General features: G+C 42.1%; 1 protein-coding gene across 4 annotated transcripts in view; it reads right to left on the bottom strand.

Moving 5' to 3' along the window:
* ART3 (ADP-ribosyltransferase 3 (inactive)) overlaps positions 1-16617 on the bottom strand; it is a 35752-nt gene extending 19135 nt beyond the window's left edge. For all 4 annotated transcript variants that reach the window (XM_037150230.2, XM_053655677.1, XM_053655676.1 and 1 more), the window contains exons 1-3: positions 16490-16617; positions 15235-15312; positions 10233-10950 (exon numbers count right to left, since the gene is read on the bottom strand). In XM_037150230.2, the coding sequence (XP_037006125.2) occupies positions 10233-10950; positions 15235-15303 (787 nt within the window). In that variant the 5' untranslated portion in view covers positions 15304-15312; positions 16490-16617. The remainder of the gene's footprint in view (positions 1-10232; positions 10951-15234; positions 15313-16489) is intronic.
* Between the last annotated feature and the right edge of the window lie 308 nt (positions 16618-16925).

Genomic DNA, 16925 nt, shown 5'->3' with positions numbered 1-16925 from the left:
AAATGGAAAACTCCAGGACTCTAGCCAGGACTACTGACATAGAACTTCTGGGGGTGATACCTTATACTCTGCACTTTAAACAAGCTCTCCCAAGTGATTTTTAGAAACAAAACTTTTGAGAGCCTCCTCAGTAGTAAAGAATGGGTAGCTTATGTATTTTGTTGAAATTTCTGATAACTAATTTTTTTAAAGTTTGAGGCATACAGCATGGTGGTTTGGTTCACACATCCTATGAATGACCACCACGACAGGCCTCGCTGACGCCCGGAGGGGCGCCTTCTAATGTTTAACACAGTTCTATCTCCCCAGCGCTGTGCCTGTCCTCCCTGTTTGACTCCGGACTTAATTTTTCATTAGGGTTTTCAGCAGAGAAAAGTAGTATTGTGGGTTTCTAAAGAACTAACAGGGTTAAAAATGGATAAAAGATTAATCCAGAAATAAACATGAGAAGGCACAAATATTTTATATAACGAATAATAAAGAGAATATAACCACAGGCTCAACAGGTGTGAAAAGACATGAGATACTATGAATAAATTTGAAATATAAGACAAATGGACAAATTCCTCAAAACGTATATAAAAAATAATTCAAGAATAAATATAAAAATCAAATGTAGCATTGTAGCTATTAAGTAGTTTAAATTTTTTCCACAAAGAAAATACTAGGACAATTTGGTTATTACACAGTACTACAGAGAAGGGAACCACTCAGGCAGAGAGCCCTGAGGTCGTCCAAGTGAGACAGGAGACAGCAGAGGAGGAGCGCTGAGACTGCTCTGCTGTTGCTGGCCAGCACCTAGCATCCTGGTTGCCAGGAAATGCCTTTTAGCATTTAGGTAGAATGAATAGCAAACCAAGGCTGGGAGGAGGTGGAGACATATCTCACCCACTAACTCAGCAGTCCTGAGCCTGGTCCAATAATATTGCCATGTGTTCCAACGTCACAAGAAATGCAATGTTAGCATGGGAGAAGGGAAGTCCTTCAATTCTAGGAATCGTCTCCACTATCTGGGAAAGAAAGCCTTGAAACTGTGTTTTCATCCCAAGGCCTGGAAGGTGGGAGAGTGTCCACAGTGCCCAAAGAAGATGCCCATAAGCCAACTTTGGTTCATTGCCTATCTCTGGTCACTATCCGTTTTATGAGGGAGTCTCTAATGCTTAAAGAAAGAGCCCATAAATAATTTATTTAATTGCCCCAACTGTAATGAACTGCCTCCTGTCACATATCTGTTTTATAAGATGAAAAAATGGAGTTTAGAACAAGATAAGGATTCAGGCTAACAGACTCCCACACCTACCTAAGTTTGGGCAGTCACGTGCCCCCAGGAAAGCTGGCACTACCTTTACCTGTCAATCAATATATAACTTCTCACACTCATCCTGCCAACTATGTAAGTCCTCAGAACAAAGGACTCCTGCTCTTGCTGCTCTTGGCTCTCTGGCCACCCCAGCCTTCAGCCACCCTTACTTTCACCACCCTGAACCTGTACCTTTTACACTGCACCCTCCCACCCCCTTAGCTAGGCCTGTTCTCTTCCATGGGATCAGATCACTAATAAACCCTGACTGCACGGCTGATAGATCTGATTTGTAATTCTTTCATGCATCAGCAAGAAGAACCAGGTTTCTCCCATTAACAAAAGGATTTCCCTTGAGTATTCAGCTAAGTGCTGATCAGCTTATATGTGTGAGGAAACTACCAGAGGCCAGGGGAAGAACCCACAGGATCAGGAATAGTGCCTATTTCCATAAAACACACTGGAACACATAAATTGCCATTCTACTAAGGAATGCTACAGTAAGAGGCCTGAAGAGCACTTTAGACAATAGTGAGTTAAGCCCTCCCAGGGGTTCCCTATGTCCTTCAGATCCCAAGACATCACAGACGTCTGTGACCTGACTCACGGCTGATTGGAATCTGGTGACAAGACTACAGCAGCTCTTGTCAGCCACTGGGCCTCTGAACACAAGGACTTCCTCCCTTCGTAAAGCTGCTACTGCCAGCCTGTTATGGGCCTATCTGAGACAGAATTTCTCACTGAATAAAAGGCATAACTCTACGACCCAATGTCCTAACAGGCAATGGATTCTCTCTGAATTAGTCCCATAAGAGAGTAAAAACTCCCAAAAGATGTACTGCCACACAAAAATTTTACCTCTAGTTAAGGGCCAAACATGGCTCCTACGGGCCTGAGCCACTTTCACAAACAGGCGGCTGCCCATCTCTTAGACCTGCAGTTTCCACGTGTTAGCAAAGGTGTCCCTGAATCTTACAGCAAATTCACAGGTGCACCAAGGGATACTTCAAATTTCAAGACAAACAACAGCCCTGGTTGATATCTGTCAGACACCGCATGAACTACTAGCTCGAGGTAGAATGCAGTTGCAAAGTTATTTTATATTCTGTTTGGTGATATCATACACTGGCAAAACTGAGTTTTCAGCAATTGTGATAAAAAGCAAATACATGTGAAAATCAATGTGGATCAGGAAATAAGGTGGTGTCTAATTTAACTCCAAGGTTTAAGAAGGTTTAGGCATATACATAGTACTTTTTAAAACGTTTCTGTGTATTATTTTTTCAAGCAGCTACTAAGGTGTTAAAAAATAAATGCTTATTGAGTTGTTTCACTTGACCTAATAAGTGGGATTTGGGGGTATTTCTTTAAGCCTGGGAACAGTGAAAATAATTATGATAACAGGAAGGAAAGGACCATTGAGAGAGTCTGAAAACCTCTGTATTAGACATTACAAAAGCCTTACCTACTGTTTTACCCAAACTACTGGCTCAGTGGGGGCCTTCCCTACAAGACTTCACACCTGAAAAGAAATCCAGTTCTCCAACAAAAGAACCTGCCCCCAGGTAGGGCAAATCCAATAGAAGGCTGCATGGGTTCACTGTAATGATGATAACATGTTCGCTGCCTTGGATGCTATGTATGAAGAGCTGAACTTCAAAGGATGATCCTGGCAAGGAGCATGCACATCTATGTTTATGTACTCTCATGTGCCAACACTACTGACGTAGCAGTATGACCAGGTCAGAGAGACACCAGAATTGGATCACTAAAGAAAAACTCAGTGCAGTCCCTCTCTATGGAAATAAACGCAGCAAACAGAACTCATGAAATCAGTCTTTATGTTACACACGTCTGCTCATATGAAGTGACCGAGTATGAAGAAAAGCCTCTGGAGACCGACAGAGTAAATCACATGTGTGCAGCCATTGTCTCCACTGCAGCTTCTGACTCTACAATCTACCCCAGCAAGGAAATCATTATGAAACTCTGGGACCTCAAATGAACATTCTACCAGCTTCCCCACTGAAGATCTCTATAGGACCGTCTGGTCTGGCTGTCTTCAACTACCTACAAGTTGGCCATAATCATACTGACCTCTGCTTTGACTGAGTTCCCAAGCACCAAGGAGCTAGGGGTCGGAGAGTGAGGGGAATTCGAAGAAGAATATATTCCTCTTCTTTTGTGTGGGTGTGCTCGTCCTGACCTCTGTGGGTGAATGGACAATCCTACAACACCTGCTTTCACTTTAGTAAATGAAGAGAAATTCCATACAGCCTCAGTAAACAGATAAAAAAATGCCAATATATGAAACTGGTTGCTGCCTTTGCCCCCAGTGGTTCTGTGGCTGCTCTTCTCTGCCTGCAGAAGTCACCGTGGAGCTCATCATTACAAAGGGCAGTCAATGTGGATCACCCCCAAGGGGAGGCGACAGACTATAATGGATTGGGATTACGGTAAGCAGCTACCAACATGGCTCCCTGAGATCCTGCCTCCTGGTTTTCACACCCTTAGTAATCCTCTCCTCTTCAGTGTGGACTGAAGCTAGTGACTTGCTTCTAGCAAATGGAATATAGCCAAAAGGATGAGATGTCACTGCTGTTAATAGGATGCGAAAGACTTGCTGGCACTGCTTCTTGCTCTCTCTCTCTCACTTAGTCTGGTTTCATCTTATTTAACAATAAGGAGTGTAGCCTAGTTGTATAGCTGACATTGTACCTTTATCAGTTTCTCTGGGAAAACAGTATAGCAGATTAACCTGTGGCGATTCTCCCATGAGAAGGAATAAAGGGTTTTGTTACCATTTATGCACAGTTCACTCCCACAGTCTTGAATTAACACTAAGTTTACACCTTGACCACCGGGAGTCACATTATCTAATGGGACGCTGGTATTCTCTCCAGGCCCTAACAAACAGAACTTCTTATTTTTTTTAGCTAATTCGTTTTTGTAAGGCCCACAACACTTTTTTATTTTGGAAATCATAAGTGTAAAACAATAACACAGGACTGTGTTAGCACTAAATTTAGTACAGTGTAACTTAAAAAAATTTTTTATTGTATTTTTCCATTACCATTTGTCCCCCTTTTACCTCACCCCCCCAATCACCACACGAGTCCTTTTTCCTTTTTGCTCAACCCTTCCACGCCCCCTCAGCGCTGCCAGCCTGCTCTCCATCTCTGAGTCTGTCTCTATTTTGCTTCTCGGTTCACTTTGTTCATTAGATTCCACATATGAGTGAAATCATATGGTATTTATCTTTCTCTGACTGGCTTACTTAACTTAGCATAATGTTCTCCAGGTGCATCCATGCTGCTGCAAAGGGTAAAATTTCCTTTTTTTTTTTTTTTTTTTTACAGCTGAGTCTTTTTTCATCCAAAATTAGTCACAATAGAACAATGTTCTAATTGTATCATCCTGGCTTTTATTTATTTAATCCTCACCTGAGGACATTTTTTTTCATGGGTTTTGGAGAGAGAGGAAGGCATTGGGCCAGGGGGTGGGTGATGGAGAGATAGAGAGAGAGAGATCAATTGTTGCCTTTTGCATGCACCCTGACCAGAGATTAAACCTGCAGTCTGGGCATGTTCCCTGGCCAAGAATCAAACCTGCAACCCTTCTATATACAGGATGACACTCGAGACAACTTAACCACACAGGCCAGGGTCTGGTTTGCTTTGAAAAGCTCTGGCTATTGTCCTTCACAGTGTTTCAAACAGCCTAGCTTTAATGATCGAGTTTTTGACCCTAGGTTCCCCTTAGTTGTCTCTAGATGGCAGCAGAGGACATTGGTTAGGCTTCAGTTTGGCATTAAATCATGCAATCAAGTGTGTGGGCCTGACTTTGTCAGAGCTCTCCAAATAGTACACGTGAGCCTCCACAGCCTCTCCTCTTGTGGCTGGTTTGAATATTAACCTGCCTTGGAGCCTCTGCCTGACCTTGTAGGCAGGCCCACAGGGGTGTGCTCATTCCCCTTTCCCCTCCCTCCCACGGGGCTCATAATGCACTTGCCTATGCAGGTCTGAGCCACTCTCAGCACGCTGCCCCCCTCATTCTGAATCAACCCAATGGCCACCCCTTTTTGCTCACCATAATTCTACGCACAAACATGAATCTGCGGGCTTCAATGCATGCCTCTGTCGATCAGCGTGATGCCAGTGACTGATTTGGCCGGTAGCTACTGCAGCCAGGGTTTGTAAACAACCACAGCCTCCACAAATGGCATTTGGCTAAAGGCATCAGGAGCATCATTTTGTCAGCCCAGATGCAACTGGGTTTCTGGCTGTGATGTGCTGATAAAGTTGAACAAGTTCTATGGTGGGAGTTTGCTGGGTCCTGTGGTATAACTTTCAACCATACCCAATATTAAGCCACTGTGATGTAAGAGAAGCTGGGAAGAGATACATGCCCACGGTCAGTTCCCATAAGCTGGTATGAGCTGGCTCCAACTGGCCTGGGTTTTGGTTAGGCCTGATGTATTGATGAGGAACATGGGCACCTTTTCTTTCTACACAAATTTACTCATTGTAGCCATCACCCCTCAAGGTGAACAGTTATTCTCAATTCCTTGCAACTTAGGACCAGGACTAGGGTGAGGTAAATGAGGTGCTGAATGCAGTCTTTAAGGAAGCACTCACTCTTAGGATCATGCAAGAGTATAACAGGGTGCAGCCAAGAGGGGGGCCCCAAATAGGGATTTGGAATGGGGTCCAGAACTCAGGGTGACTAGGAAATATTAGAAAGATATACAAGATGTCCTCCCCCCCCTCAGGTGTGAGTTGGGGGAAGGGACAAATGGAGCAGGGCCATTGAGGGCTATTTTGTACAGCAACAGCTTTGCAGCTAATCCATGGCATGGTCATTTAACATACCTATATCTATATATATCTATATCTATAACATACCTTTAACTGGCTTCATCAATATGCTAAATAGCTGTGGCCATGCTCTGAGCCGGGGGGATAGAAAGGGACTTCCCCCACCAAGATGTAACTGGGGCAGGTCCCCCAGGTTACCGTGCCTGCATGAGAGCTTGGAGAGGATTCCCTCCATGACACAGAGCCACACCTGCCCAGACCCACTATGGCAGCCCAGTAAAGCTAGAAGGATACAGGGGGTGCTGGCAAGTGAGGGTGATTGTAGGAGTCAGAAATGGGGCTGCAGAGCAGGCCTGGCGCAGGGATTTAAATGGAGACTCAGCAGCCATTGAGGGGAGGATTACACAGCTGTGGCAGTGCAGGGACAGCCACTCAGCTTCTGGCAGAGTGGGGGAGAATCACCATGTGGCTTTAGCAGGGAACTGCCACTCGGCTTTGGCAGAGTGGCAACCCCTGCCCTCCCCACAGCTTTGGGGGAGAGAAGAGGACCATGTGGTTGTGTCTAGAGTGGGGACCCCTGCAGCTTTGGTAGAAGAGGACCATGCAGCTTTGGGGTGCTCCCTTTGGCCACGTGGCCTGGGAAGCAGGAGAGACTTTGCCTGGAAAAAGAGTAAAAGAACTCTTGCCAGTAGGCAATGAGAAGATGCCACGTGGCTTTGGATTAATTAGAGATCCTGCCTAGACGGTGACACAGCTGACAGTGTCAGGAGCCTGAAACACAGATGTGTGCTTCTTTTTCAGAGTTACAGTACCCCAAATTAGGGCAGGGGGAGAAGGAAGAGCTATGGGCATTTGTGGGTATCCAAAAGGACTTCGATATATTAATGAGGACATTAGGTCACTACTTTAAGTCTGTATAGCATTAAATAAACCTTTCCTTTCCTTTTCACAAATCTCTGGCATTGAGAGACATCTTTCCTAAGGCAGCAGACAAACGAACCTAGTGGGGGTTCCTTTTGGTAATAGTATATTGTGCCCCCCTTGGTCCTGTGTGTGTGGGTGCTCTGTAACAGTTTTTGGCATCCCTGGGTGAGCCAATAATTGATCTCCCCTCAGGTCCATGTTCTGTAACAAGAACAGCCTTAAGCACCCAAGCACCTCAAAGGCTACATAGCTTCTGCCATTAATTCATAAGTGGATCAGCCCCTACCTGGGCACGATGTCTCATCAGCACTTCCACACCTATTTTAATCTCATAGGGCCTTACCCACATTGAGTCAAGGTCTAAATGTCCACCCCGCTCCTGAGGCCCCATTGCAATAACTACTCTTCCTGACCAGCAGCCACAGTTTGGGGTTCAGCCAGATGATCACACTCAGAACACCCCAAAAGGCCATCTCCTCACCATGTTTGCAGAAGAATGCAAGTAACATAGCATACTATTTAGCAACAGGACAGCGTGAGAGTCATCCCTTCAGTGCAAGTCCTTACAGCAGTCCAGGGCTTTTAGCCCCAGTGTGATGTTCAGTTACAAGGAAACAAGGTTACGCGGATGGGTGCAGGAACCATTCTAACTTGACAGCCTTGCACCACATTGTCTGTCACAGAAGACAATATCTCTTCTATCAGTATACCAGGGGTGTGCTGCCAGGACTCAGCAAAAGAACACCTGGGTAGGCCACAGTGCACATAGGAATGTCTGACACTATGGCTTCCTTGCAACTATTTGCAGTTCATTTGCAATCTTTCCAGATCAGATGCACATTACTAATGAAGGACTAAGCTTACTATTAGGAATTCCACCTTTGGTAGATTTCAGAGAAAAAGTGCTAAAAGAAGATCAACAGGAAGCCATTTTCATAGGAGGAAGTAGAAAGAATTTTGTTAACCCATTACTCACATACACCAAGGCACAACACCATAAAATTTCAGAATGCTGAGGATAAAGAAAAATCTTAAAACCTTCCTGAGGGAAAAGAAAAAAAACCGGTCTCATTTAAAGTTTTAGTAATTAGAATGGCTTCACCCTTTCCAACAGCAATACTAGCAACTAGAGCAGTGGAGGAATCTCCAAAGTTCCTAGGAAAATAACTTCTGAAACAGAAATACAAATCTACACAAATTACTATTCAAGCCTAAAGATAGGTGTTTTTTCAGACATGCAGTCTTAGAAAATTTGCCTCAATGTCTCTTCTCTCAGAAAATTCCCAGAGAACTCTTACTCTACCAAACAAAGGAGTAATTCAAAGAAGAGAAAGAACCTTAAGACACAGGGGATTCCTCACGGGAGAAGCAAGAGAAAGTCTCAGAATAGTAAGTAGTGTGAAGAGATTCCAAGATACTCAACAGACCTACAGAGCATGTCATACAGCAGGAGGATGGGGGAATATAGGAGGAGCACATCCAGAAAAAGAAAAGAGAGCGTCTGAATGTATTAGGAGGAGAGTTACATTTCTAAGGACTTGGCAGTAAATTATTGATGGGATATAAAAAGCTAAAAAGTATTAAGAATCACATGACTAATCACCCTGGAGTAAAAGAGGTTTGTAAAGGCTACCGTCTTCACTACACTGGGAGAATGGGAAGGGGGAAATGCATGGGTGTGGAGGAGGAGGGTGACGGGTATTAGAAGCTTTTAATTTACTCACTTAACAGCTATTTCTAATTCCCTTGTCCCTTGCCTCCCTGCACTATAGAGGTTGGAAATGTGAATTACCTCCTTTCCAAGCTTTTCTTGTAGTTATGAATGACTATGTGGCTGTTCCAGTCAATAATATGTAATCAGAAATCTACTAAGAGTTTCTAGGAAAAGGTTTGCTTCCCTGATTAAACAGGCAGATTTGCATGCCATCCCCCTTCCCCTTGTTTTTGTCTTAAACAGGGCCTGACGCCTATAGTTACAACAGTTATACTGCAAACATGAATCAAGAAACCAACATGCTAAGGCTGGGAGAACGGAAAGAGCTTGAGTTACTGAGAACATAGCGGAGCCACTGTACCATGTCTGGACAGCCTACCTGTAGACTTCTTACTAAGTGAGAGTTCTCAGGTAGGTTTTCTATTACAGCTCAATGCAATAAAGAATTCCTAATTAATGCACGCTATATGAGAGCTAAATATTCATTCTCTGTACCGTGAAGTCAGCACATAAAAATCCAGAAATATGTTATTCCTTAGAAACATGACAGTAAGTACCTGGAAAAAAAAAGCTAAAAAAAAAAAAGGCAGAGAAAGAAGGAGCTACTACCCTTTGCAACAACATGGATGGAACTGGAAAGCATTATGCTGAGTGAAATACGTCAGGCATTGAAGGACAAACACCATATGATCTCACCTTTGACAGGAAGCTAAAGAATAAAACAAACAAGCAAACAGAATAAAAACAAAGACACTGAAATAGAGAACAAGTGGGCAGCGACCAGAGGGGAGAGGGAAGGGAATTTAAGGGGAAAAAGGGGGAGGGATTTTGAGGAACAAGTATGAAAGACACAGGGATGAGGACTGGGGGAGGGGAAATTGGAGGGAGGGGGAAGATGGGGTGGGGGGGTGGGGGGGAGAAATAGATAAAAAAATGTACTTGAAAAGTAACTAAATAAAATTTATTATAAAAAAAAAAGGGAGGTCACTGAGGAGTGGAAAATGGGAATGGAATGGGTGGGAAGGGGGTGCTATTTTTTCATTGTAAAATGTAGCCAGGCACTTCTGGGCCGGTTACTGGGCCTGGTACTTGGCTGTGGGGGGCTGTTCTGTGCACTGTTTAGTAGTGTCCGTGGCCTCTACCCAGTAGATGCTAGTAGCAACTAGGGATATCTGTGACAACTAAAAATGTTTCCAGCCATTGCCAAATGACCCTGGGGGCAAACTGCCCCTGGTTGGGAATGGCTGTCTTGAAGTACTATTTTATGTTTTTAACTTTCTATAAAACTGTAAATGTATTACTCTCATAAAATTATATTTTGGAAAAAGAAACTAACGGGATGAAAGGAGCTAGGCTGAAACTACCATTGTCATTTCTTCTTTCAAACACCTCTCAGTTTCCTTCCTGACTTCCCCCTGGTCCCCAGAATCCCACTCCGTGCCCCGCAGACAAGAGCAGACAGAACAGAGACACTTACCTCCGAGAAATGCACACTCGTAGTGGCTGCAGGTCTTGTTTGTGCTGAGAAGTATAAGGTTGTTGCCAGCCCCATCCTGTGACACACGAAAAACCTCATTCAGGGGTATTAAAACAATTCTTTCACTTGCACTTTCTATATCAAAAAATTTTTCAATGGCAACTCCAAAGCATGAGCGAATGGTTATCAGAATGTGTTGGTCATCTGCAACTTGAGGTTTGGCTGAATATGCCAAGGTGAAATGGCCAAATCTGGCTTGGTTTAGCCCTCCAAAGGTAAATGAAGTGGCCTGGCTTGTGCTATACACCACATTTTTGTAGCTATCCTCACAAGGTCTTCTTAACAACTGCAGGGCTTTTGTCAGGTAAAAATGAAAAGCTTTGAACTGGAAGCCGTAGACATAATCTTTTCGAGATTGGCCAGCCACCTTCACAGCTTCATTGAACAGATGGTAAAAGGGAGTTTGCTCTTGAGCTTCATGAATATATGCCATCAAGGCTATTCCATGGTTATCCTTAAAACTCATAGGGAGAAAGAGCTGAGTCTTCCGAGCTTCCCATTTAGCTTTCGCGTTTTCCCACACATCTTCCAAAAGCTGATGGCTTGCTTTCTCTTCCTTGAGCAGTTGGGGAATATACTTGATTTCCATCCTATCAGAACATTTCTGGTATTCGTCATCAAATGCATTATCTGCCATGTCTAACGTATTAGCCTTCACCTTCAAAGGAAAAGAAAATATTCTTGAAATAAGATATTTAGTGTGTCATTTTCTTTCATATTACTTCCTCCAACTCTCATGTCCTGCCAAGAATCTCTCCCTTGCTTACAACCAACTTTGAATATATAGTTTTTTAATGTAGGAAGTATATTCCATTGCTACTGATAAGTTTTTTTCAGCAAGGACCTATTTGTGTGAAAGAGTAAATGTTAGTGGGTGAGATATGGGTATGATTATGCCCATAACTCATTCATTAAACCTTGAGGTACCGAGGAAAAACCAACGAGTATAAAACTGAAGAAGCAGCTGGCAGTCCTGGCTTTGAAAATATTCTTAGCCAGATTTATTCAACCCCTCAAAACTGTTGAGTGAATATGAAACATCATGCATGGAATATCATACATGATAAATACTGACAAATATTACCCCTTTTCTTGAGAGGAGACTCCCTTCCTTGTCCATGTGGTTTGGGTAGGATTGATTGCACTTTCAGCCCCAGTGATAAGTAATGAATTAGGCTTAAAAACCAGAACATTCTTTCTTTCTGTACAACCATAAGCTCTAAGGATAATAATGGCTTGAGGAAGGCAACAGTTACCCTTTTAGTTCCAAGAAGAATCCTGCCTGCAAATATGGCCAATGAATGAAAGGCTTGCAGAAGTGAGAGGTGGAGAGAGATAAAGCCCTGATAACATTACTTAAGGCCCTGGGTCTAGCTGTACCTGAAGACTGTATTTTATTAGTCGTAAGAAGCAAAAAATGTGCTATTTGCTTGAGCATGTTTGCACTGTTTCTGCTGTATACAACTGAAAAAGGCCTAACTCATCTTTCAATGATGCATGGTAGAAGCAGGGTGGTGTAATGTAACTAACCCTAGGGTGGAGTCAAACTGATGTGGGTTCATTCCATTTCTGTTACTAAGTACTAATTAGTTATGGGAAAGTTACTTGACATTTCTGAGCTTCAATTTCTTCATCTAAAAATGGGAATAAAGTAAGGAAATAATGTTTCTTTATAAAGATTTTATTCATTTATTTTTAGAGAGAGGGGAAGAGAGGGAGAGAAACATTGATGTGTGAGGGAAACACCAATCATCAATTGGCTGCCTCTCACACACCCCCAACTGGGGACCTGGCTGGCAATCCGGGCATGTGATCTGACTGGGAATCAAATGAATAACCGTTTGGTTCACAGGCTGGCGCTCAAGCCACTGAGCCATACCAGCCAGGGAAGGAAGTAATGTTTTAATTGTAGAGTTGTTGTGAGGATTAAATGATATCATGAATATACGCAAAGTCTTAGCTCCATGTCTGGCACATACCAGGTCTTCAACAAACTGTCTTTATTTTTAACTGTTTCATGATGGAAATATATTAATTATACTATAACTTCCTCAAGGGTAGGATCTGCATTATATTTATCTTTCAACAGCCAAGCATCTAAATAATTGAACTAAATAAGAATCCTGTACTCTGGCCTACTGATCAAAAAACAGGATGAGCAAATCTGCCCAGGAACACCAGTCAAGGGTTTCTACAAAGCAAAGGATAATTAACGCCCTCCACATCATTCTGTCTTTCCACCCTCCTCTATTACTTCTATGGCACATCGGTTGCATCAGCTATGCTCTCAGTTGGAGACCTTAGTTGAGACTTTATAGACGCAGGCTGAATAACTTGTCTGGAATTGAAATTTGAACTCGGGCAATCTAGCTCCTGAGTCTGTCCCCTTAATCAAAATGTTTGCAATAATGAAGATCACTGAAATTTATGTAGCACTTTGTGAAGGGTTTATGTTTGTTCTCATAACAACCCTTATGAAAGGTTGGGCAGACAATTCATACCACAATTTTACAAACAAAGCAATTACGCTGGCGTCGGACACTATCTTTCTTTGTTACCAGCCACAAAATATTCTGCTGAGAAAGACCCCTGTACTCCTGGGTCTGTAGGTCAGTTTCTTGAAGTGAGAATTCAGGAGACTGAATCATTGCTGTCGCCCAGCCAAGAAATTCGCCTTCTTCTGTGGCACAGAATGTACCCAGGGGCATGCTGGGCACCGATGCCTGATTTATCTTTAAGACTTCCACATATCATAAGACATCGTATCCTGAAGTCACCACCTCTCACGTTCCTCATATCATATCAGAGTTGATCTAGTATGTTCCTGTCTGTTCTATGCCCCTAACCAGTCTCCACATGCCTAATTTTAGACATCAAATCTTTCTGGCCTAGTGCCACAGTTGATTACATGTTCTGCACAGCGAGTGCTCTGAACAGTGAAAAAGTTCACAAATGCCACTACCATTCAGGGACCACTGAGTGAACATTAAGGGACAGGTATGAAGGGTTAGATGAACATACCGATTATAAATTTTCTTCTCTGACTGATCAATTCAAACAAAGATGAATATGGATGAAATTCAATCACCAACAATTTATTACAAAAATGTGGGAATGGTCCTGACTGGTGTGGCTCAGTGGATCGAGTACAGGCCTACAAACCAAAGGGTACTGGCCATTCAATTCCCAGTTGGGGCACATGCCTGTGTTGCAGGCTGGGTCCCTGGTGGGGGTGCACAAGAGGCAACCATGCATTGATGTTTCTCTCTTGATGTTTCTCTCTCCCTTCCTTCCCCTATCTCTAAAAATAAATAAGAAAAATATTTTTTAAATGTGGAAAAGATCTAAATGTTCAAGAAAAGAAATTATCGAAATTTATAGAATATGTTAAAATTATGTTGGAAAAGAATATTAAAAATGCAAATCAAAACCATGGTGAGATCCTACTTCATTTCCAGTAGAGTGGCTATCTTAATAGGGAAATCAAGTGCTGGCAAGTATGTAGAGAAGGTGAAGCCCATACACTGCTGGTAGGAATGTAAGGTGGTACTGCCACTGTGGAAAGCAGTGTGGCAGTTTCTCAAAATGTTATACACAGAGTTGCCATACAACCCAGCAAGTCTACTCCTATGTATACACCTAAGAGAACTGAAAACATATGTTCACACAAAAATATGTACATGACAGCTCACAGCAGCACTGCTCTTTCATAAGAGCCAAAAAGCGAGAACAACCCGAATGTCCACAAATTAATGCATGGGTAAACAAAATGTGGCATGCCCATACAATAGAATATTATTCAGCTATAAAAAAGAATAAAGTATTGAATACTAATACATACTACAACATGGATGAACCTTAAAAATGTTACACTAAATGAAAGAAGTCACAGATGAAATGTCCGGAATGTCCAGAATAGGCAAATCCATAGAGACAAGATGCAAATAGGTGGGATGGCCAGGGGATGCGGGGAAAAGGGAATTAGGTCTAATTGCTAATGAGCTACAGGGTTTCTTTTGAGGTTGATAAGAATGTACTATAATGAGATAGTGGTGAAACTATGCCCAACTGGTGAATCTATGCCCAAATGGTGAATCTATAAACACCACTGAATTGTGCACTTTAAAATGGTGAATTTTTATATGTGAATTATCTCAATTAAAAATCACACTACAGTACAGGCAACATAATACATAATGATTCTATATACAATGTATTAGAATATTAAATTCAAAAATGGATAAGATTTCAAGAATTCAAGAAATGATCTCAAATCAGTGGACAAATAATCAGTAGTGACATCACTATGACATCTTGAATGTCAGGGGTCCGCTGATTTGAGGTAATTTCTTGAATGTCAGAGGTGGAAATTAAGTGAGATAGCTGGCTCATACTTTACATAAAAATGTTATAGAGTATTAACAAAAATAAAATAATAAAAGTTCTATCAAAAAATAGTGAATGTGAGAAAATGATCATTATATAATAGTTTAATAAAAAACATGTACCCAAACACTGCAGTGTCATCTTTATTTGGAAAAAATACATATTTTCATAATATTTAATGACATAGAAAGACATTTGCAGCAAGAATTAACTTAAAAGATAAAAAATATATAGATTGTATGAACCCATTTTTTTAAATTAAATACACACACAGAAAAAAGCCAAGGAGATTACACACCAATGGATTAAGAGTCTTTCCCTCTGAGTAGAAAGACTGGGTAATTTTTACTCTCCTGTTTTTGCTTGATTTTAATTTTTCAACTTTCTATAATTGACATGTATCAAATATGCAAACGAAAGATGAAAGCTACTTGAAAAAACTGATTAGTCTACTTATCTGCTCTTGTTTGCATTAAAACCCACACAGATGCCTCAGGTAACATTACATCAAGAGTGCCTTGTTCAATGACCATGGACTTCCCACTCCCAACATTACCTGGAAAATATCCATTAAAATCATAGCTGACAGCAGCATGGTGACCATCTGAAAATGTCCTGTCTTCATTTTTCTCTTCTAAATTAAAACAAAGAAATCCCAATTTAGTAGATTAAAAAAAAAGAGGCTTAGGGAAGGAGAGCAGGATGATAGTCTATCTTCCTTCTGGGTGAGAGTGGGTACCATGATGGGCAGGAAGTGATTATCGCACATTCCAGTGGCTGAAAGGGCCTAGATTTTGCCTGTTGGTCTAACACTCTCATTACACAAGAAGGGAACAAAAACTCAGAGAAGGCTAGCAATTGGCTCAAGATCAAATCTATCCTTTTCCGTTCTCCTCTAGATAAGTTGTCTCTCCCACCATAGTCACTGGTGCTCGTACTTTCTTGCTGTCACTAAAGCTCCCCTCAGCATGCACATGAAATTAACATCAACTAGAAAAAAACAAAAACAAAGACATTTCAATAGTGGTCCCCCAGCTCCAAGTTTCCAAGAATTCTCCAAAAATTAGAGCCCATGTACATCATCCACTCTTCTAACCTCGCTGCAAACCAACCTAAGCCCATCTGAGCAGGATGAAGTAGATGACGAAGCTAGCAGTGGTACAAAGCAGAAGGTTAGCTAAGGAGACCTCCTTCCCCCAAATATTCACATTCAAGAAAAGCCCAAGGATGAAACAAGTGTCTTGCATAACTTCCTGATGGCGGGAATGAGAGTAAGAAAGAACTGGGTAGGCAGTAATTCCAATAAGATTATATAACTCTGCTCTGGCTAAATGCCCAATATTCATCCCAATGTTTATGAGGCTGAAAGGGCTAAGTAGGAGAGCAAGAGGCCCTAAGGGCTGAAGCTGTCCCAGAGTCATGAAAAGATTCCGTTAACGGTGGTCTACAGTTTCTTCCACACACTTAAAACACAGTGGAAATGACTCAACTGAACTACAGTTTCTATTTTACTGTTCCAATCACCACGTTCTGGCACCTGAATACAGGAATGAGAGCACAGAGGGAAGGAGATAGTCTTCCCTTTGGCCCTAAATTCCCACCTTTATTTAGAAGCCATTTGTTTCACTAAGATATTCAAAGTACCAAAATGCTACTTTTGTGTGTTCAACTTTCCTTTACAAAAAACATTTGGCCTATACAAGTGGCAGATAACTGTCACAAGGTAATATGTGCCAAGTAAGCTCAGAAAACCAGATTTTAAAAAATTCTTCCCTTCTGTAGTCTGGACATAAATAAGTGAAAATGTTTACCTGGCTTCTCAGCCTGTGCCGGAGGTTTAAATGATGCTAGGTCTCAGACTGCTTCCCCACTCTCTCAGTTGTGCTCAGTGTGTCTTCGGCATGGGAGGTTGTTGACAGTGAGAGCTGGGAAGGGAATGCTTTTCTTTTTATAAACACCCCCAGCAGCAGCTTGGCAGTGGCACATTACCCCATTTGTGTTCTGCTATTTATATCTGGCCCCCGCACCATCCCTTGGAATCATTACTGTTAACACATGAAATCTCTAAGAGGCTTGTAAAGCCATAGCAATTCCCTCTGACCACAAGGCATATTCATTTCTGGGCCCTCAGTTCTGAGCTTCTCAGAGAGGGATCACTTCCCATTCCTAACCCTTTGACTCTGACATGTCAAACTAAAGCCAGACTTTACCCTTGCTAGATGGTTCGCATAACTAAGGGGACTTGCT

This window comes from Artibeus jamaicensis, unplaced genomic scaffold (assembly GCF_021234435.1).
Source record: "Artibeus jamaicensis isolate MK-2021 breed Jamaican fruit bat unplaced genomic scaffold, CSHL_Jam_final scaffold_1031, whole genome shotgun sequence".
Classification (NCBI taxonomy): Eukaryota; Metazoa; Chordata; class Mammalia; order Chiroptera; family Phyllostomidae; genus Artibeus; species Artibeus jamaicensis.
Note: the sequence above shows the minus strand (reverse complement) of the source record. Positions and strands in the feature narration are given on the sequence as shown.